General features: G+C 61.6%; 1 protein-coding gene across 1 annotated transcript; it reads right to left on the bottom strand.

The window, feature by feature from the left end:
* Positions 1-2,155: 2,155 nt before the first annotated feature.
* DLX5 (distal-less homeobox 5) lies at positions 2,156-4,266 on the bottom strand. Its single transcript, XM_042817483.1, has 3 exons — positions 3,915-4,266; positions 2,818-3,002; positions 2,156-2,701 (listed from the first exon to the last, which is right to left on the bottom strand). Exons 1-3 carry the CDS (start codon positions 4,264-4,266, stop codon positions 2,378-2,380), a joined length of 861 nt encoding a protein of 286 aa, XP_042673417.1. The 3' UTR covers positions 2,156-2,377.
* Between the last annotated feature and the right edge of the window lie 296 nt (positions 4,267-4,562).

The raw sequence follows: 4,562 nt of genomic DNA, 5'->3' as shown, positions 1-4,562 counted from the left end.
ATAAGGTCCATGGGCAGCGCGAGCCCTGCGAAGGCGCTGTGTGACGCGCATCGAGGAGAGAGCAGAAGTTTCCAGGAGCGGAGGGTGGCTCCGCTGCCTGACCGGAGCCGGGCAGGGGATGCAGCGCCCGGGGAGTCCGCGCTCAGGCAGCCCCACCAGACAGAGCGACGGCAGCGGGCGGGCGGCTGCGGGCCCGCACCTGGGAGGGAAAGTACGAGGCCGGGACCTGAGAGTGGAGCGTGGCTCCCGTGGGTGCGCAAATACCAGGGGAGGGCAGGGGCTCGGCCCCCGCCGCCGTGTGAGCGGACTTCGCGCGGAACAAAGGGCAGCACCGAGGATGGAACACAGGTTCTTCCTCACTCAAAAAAAAGCAGAGTGGAAGGGCGGCCCCGTGCGAGCTCTGCGGTTCCATTTCCACAGCCCCCGCCCGACCCCTCGGACAGGTCATTGCCCCGCTGCGGGCGGCCGCTCCGAGCGCTGAGAGTAAGAAGGGGGGTTTCCCCTCCACCCCGACTTTACCGAAGCAACACATCTCCGTCCTACAGCCACCCCCACAACCACCTCAGTGTATCAATCGCGTGGCACGAATCACAGATATTTGTAATCGCTGTGGACACGGAGTGGGCATGGATGGGGAGAGAAGGCGAGAAGTGTCCGCAGAGCCGCGCTGCGGGTGGGGGGACACGGGGATGGGAGAGGGAAGCCGTTCCGTGCCAAGGGGAGCAGAGATGGTGGGGGAGCGCAGCAGGGATCCATGGGGGAGGGTTTTCCATGGTGCCCATGGCTGTGTGTGTGTGTGTGTCTGACTGTGTGTGTGTGTGTCTGTGCGTGTTTGTGTCAGGCCCTGCGGCTCAGCCCTGGAGCCGCTCGGCACCCACAGGAATGCGGCTCCTCTCGGATCCCCGAGCTGCCCCGGCTCCTCATGGAAGTGGCCGCCAGGAAAAGAGAAGGGCGGGGAAGAGAGAGCGAGGGGAAAAAGAAAGAAAAAGAAAGAAAAAAAAAAAAAAAAAAGGAAAAAAAGAAAAAAAAATTAAGCAACAACAACAAAAAAACAACCCTCCCGAGCCAGCAATCCGTCGTGCCCAAAGAGAGCGTCAGACAAAGGACACTTCATCCCGTCTCCCATCCCCTTCAGGGTTTCTCTTCGGCCGCCGCCAGGCCCCGGGACAGGCGCCGGCACAGGGCACGGGGCACGGGGCACAGAGCACAGGGCACAGCAGCGTCCCCACCGGCGCTGGGCTGCTCACCTCGCGGGCAGAGGGGCAGCGGCCGGGCGCGGTGTGACTCCCAGCCAGGGCCTCTGCCCGGGGCACAGTGCCGGCGCTCCCAGCGCTGCCACCGCCCCCGGGCTCCCGGTGGGGGAGGGAAGGAGTGAGCGCGAAGGGACCGGCGGGGAGGGACCGAGCCGGGGCTGCTATCTCGGGGGCTGAGGGGAGAAATCTCGGCGAAAGGGGGAAGCTCCGGCTACAGGTCCCAAACGAACTGCAAAAATAAAAAGAATACTGCTTGACTAAAGCTAAACGAGGAGGAAGAAAATAAAGAAGTCGGGATTTTCTTTTTTCATTTAATTTGATTTTTTGAAGGAGATGGAAGTTGGCCAAAGAGACCAACCGAGCGGCTCCGCGGTCGCTCCCTATAAATCCTAAAGCCGGGACCGCCCGCAGCGCCCCGGGCGTCCTGCTCGCGGCCCCCGGCCCCGCCGCAAGGCCGCCTTCCCGCTGCTCGCCTCGGCCCCGCTGCTCCCGGCATCGGGATGTCGCCGCGCATCCCGGCTGTCCTCCATTTTTCCGCCACCGCCGTCCCACCCGCGGGGCCCGGGGATGTCCCGCCCCGTGCGCGCAGATGCAGCGGTGAGAATCCCTGCATCGGATGAACCCGCGGGAGCGTGGGGAGCGGGGCTTTGCCCTTCTCTCCTCTCCGACCCGGCAAAACGCCTCTGTCTGCATCTGGGCTTTTTTTTTTTTTTTTTTTTTTTTTTTCCATAAGGGGTGATTTGGGAACGCTTCTCGTGGTCGAAATAATTTTATTTTATTCAGAATATACAGTTTAATTCCTCTATCTACAATTATTTACAAGGGTTAAAATAACATTGAAAAAAAGTCTCTGGAAAAGTTGAGGTCATAGATTTCAAGGCACCATTGACAGTGTCCACAGCTGAGCCAAAAAACGTCCGCACGGTATAAAAAAGGGTTCCTTTGAAATGCAATAAGTTACATGCACAAGCTTTACACATTTTAACCTTTTTGTTGTTGTTGTTGTCGTTTGTTTCGCTTCCCTTTAAAAATCCCCCATACGCATTCCTTTCGTTATTATTCCTTAACCGTAAAACACAGGAGTCCAGGGAGCGGAATACAAAAGAAGCAGAAGGGTTCGGCCCTCAGTAGATCGTCCCGGAGGGCAGCGCCAAAGGGTGCTGTAGGGAGCCGTGGGGCTGCAGGTGGGAGCCGAGGGGGCTGGCGGCGGGATACCAGGCGGAGGGGCTCTCCAGGTAGCTGCCGGGGGACGGGTTGGCGGCGGGCGGGTGCCCGTGCCCGTGGTGGCCGAGGGAACGCGACGAGCCCTGAGGTTCCCACACCGCCGGCGACTGCGGGGAGTTGCAGGCCATGGGGTCGCTGGAGCTGGGGCTGTGCTCCGGGGGCATCTCCCCGTTCTTCATGATCTTCTTGATCTTGGACCTTTTGTTCTGGAACCAGATTTTCACCTGCGGGAGGGGGAGAGCGGAGGGAAACCCACACGGTCAGGGCCGGGCGCGGGCAACAGAGATCGCTGCGGGACCCCCCCGCCCCGCCCCGCCCCACAGCGCCCCGAGCCGCGTACCTGCGTCTGCGTGAGTCCCAGCGAGGCGGCCAGCTCGGCCCGCTCGGGCAGGGCGAGGTACTGGGTCTTCTGGAACCTCCTCTGCAACGCCGCCAGCTGAAAGCTGGAATAAATAGTCCGCGGTTTGCGCACTTTCTTTGGCTTGCCGTTCACCATCCTCACCTCGGGCTCCGCCACCTCCTTCTCTGCACGGGCGCAAGGGCGGGAGAGAGACACACGCAGACGTTAAGGCGCGGGCCGGGCGGCGGCGCCGTCCCGACGGGCCGCCGCGGCTCCCCCCGGGCCGCCCGCGCCGGAGGCCGCTCCCTCCCTGCCCGCCGGGCTCCCCGCGGGGAGGGCGCTGCGGGAGCCCCACGCGCGGCTCCGGCTCCCCGTGTTCCGCCGGGAGGGGAGGGGAGGGGAGGGGAGGGGAGGGGAAGAGAAGGGAAGGGAAGGGAAGGGAAGGGAAGGGAAGGGAAGGGAAGGGAAGGGAAGGGAAGGGAAGGGAAGGGAAGGGAAGGGAAGGGAAGGACCCGGCCCGGCAGGCACTCGCTCCTCCGCACCGCTCCGGCACCGCACCGCGTCCCGAGCTCCGCCGCGGTCGCTCTCGTCCCGAACCAAGCGCCGGGCGCTCAACGTGCTCTCGTTATTTCCTTACTTCTTTATCCCCACCTATCCTTCTTTGTATTTCTCAATATTTCTTTTCTTACAAAGAAGCAACGCAGAGCGCTAAAATCGCGGCGCTCTCTGGCACAACCCCCCGATCCCGCTCCGCTCCCCCCCCTCTCCGAGCAGGGACGGCAACTCTCGTCGGCTCCGCGGTGCATCACGAGCCGGTCGTGCTCCCGTCCCGCGTATGGGGAAGGCAGCAGCGGGGCCCGGGTGAAGCTGACCGACGGCCGCCTCTCTCCGGAGCCCTTTCCGACGGGGTTTGCGCTGGGAAAAGCGGACCCGGCGTTCCACTTTTTAATTTTTTTTTCTTTCTTTCTTCCTTAATTTTCAAAGGTTTCTTTAATATGTTGTTCGTTTATTATTTTCTATCGTTAATTTATTATTATTTTTCTATTTTCCTCGCGGCCGCGGAAGCCCCGTCCCCGCGTCCCTCACCCCGCTCTCACCTGGCTGCCCCGCGGAGCTTTGCCCGCGGCCGTAGGCGCCTCCGTACTGGTGGTAGGGACTGCCGTAGCCGTAGTCCGCGTAGGCTTTGGCGGGGTAGCTGCCGGCGGAGCCGTTCATGCCGTATTGGTACTGGTAGGGGTTGAGCGCTTTGCCGTAGGAAGCCGAGGTAGGCGAGCAGTAGCCGTGCGGGGCCGCCCCCGTCGGGCTGTAGTAGTCGGAATCCGTAGCCGAGGACTCGGGTAAAGTGGGAGACTCCTGGGACGGGTGGTGCATGGCTGCGGCGCTCTGGAAAGGCGGCTGGAAGTCGGAGGACCTGATGTTGGGGACCCTTCTGTCAAACACTGCTGTCATAGCGCGGATCGCCGGGCTCAGGCGGACATGGCCGGGGGAGGCGGCTCGGCGCGGCGGCTGCGGCAGACTGCTGGCTGGGGCGCAGCATAGGCTTGGTTAAATCCTTAATTGCGCTCTTACGCACAGCAGGGTGGATCGGGTTCCATTGGCCAGAGCAATCGGGAGCAGCGACACCCTAACTCGTCCAACTAGTTTAGCACAACAAAGCTTTGGCTTAAAAAAAAAAAAAACACAAAAAAAGAAAAAAGAGTGGGCAGGGGGAAACGCCAGCGCAAAAGCACCAGGTTTCAATGATA

Source organism: Centrocercus urophasianus, unplaced genomic scaffold (genome assembly GCF_019232065.1).
Source record: "Centrocercus urophasianus isolate 14NV4802_14NV808 unplaced genomic scaffold, USGS_Curo_1.0 seq_16, whole genome shotgun sequence".
Lineage (NCBI taxonomy): Eukaryota > Metazoa > Chordata > Aves > Galliformes > Phasianidae > Centrocercus > Centrocercus urophasianus.
This window is presented reverse-complemented; position numbering and strand designations above follow the sequence as displayed.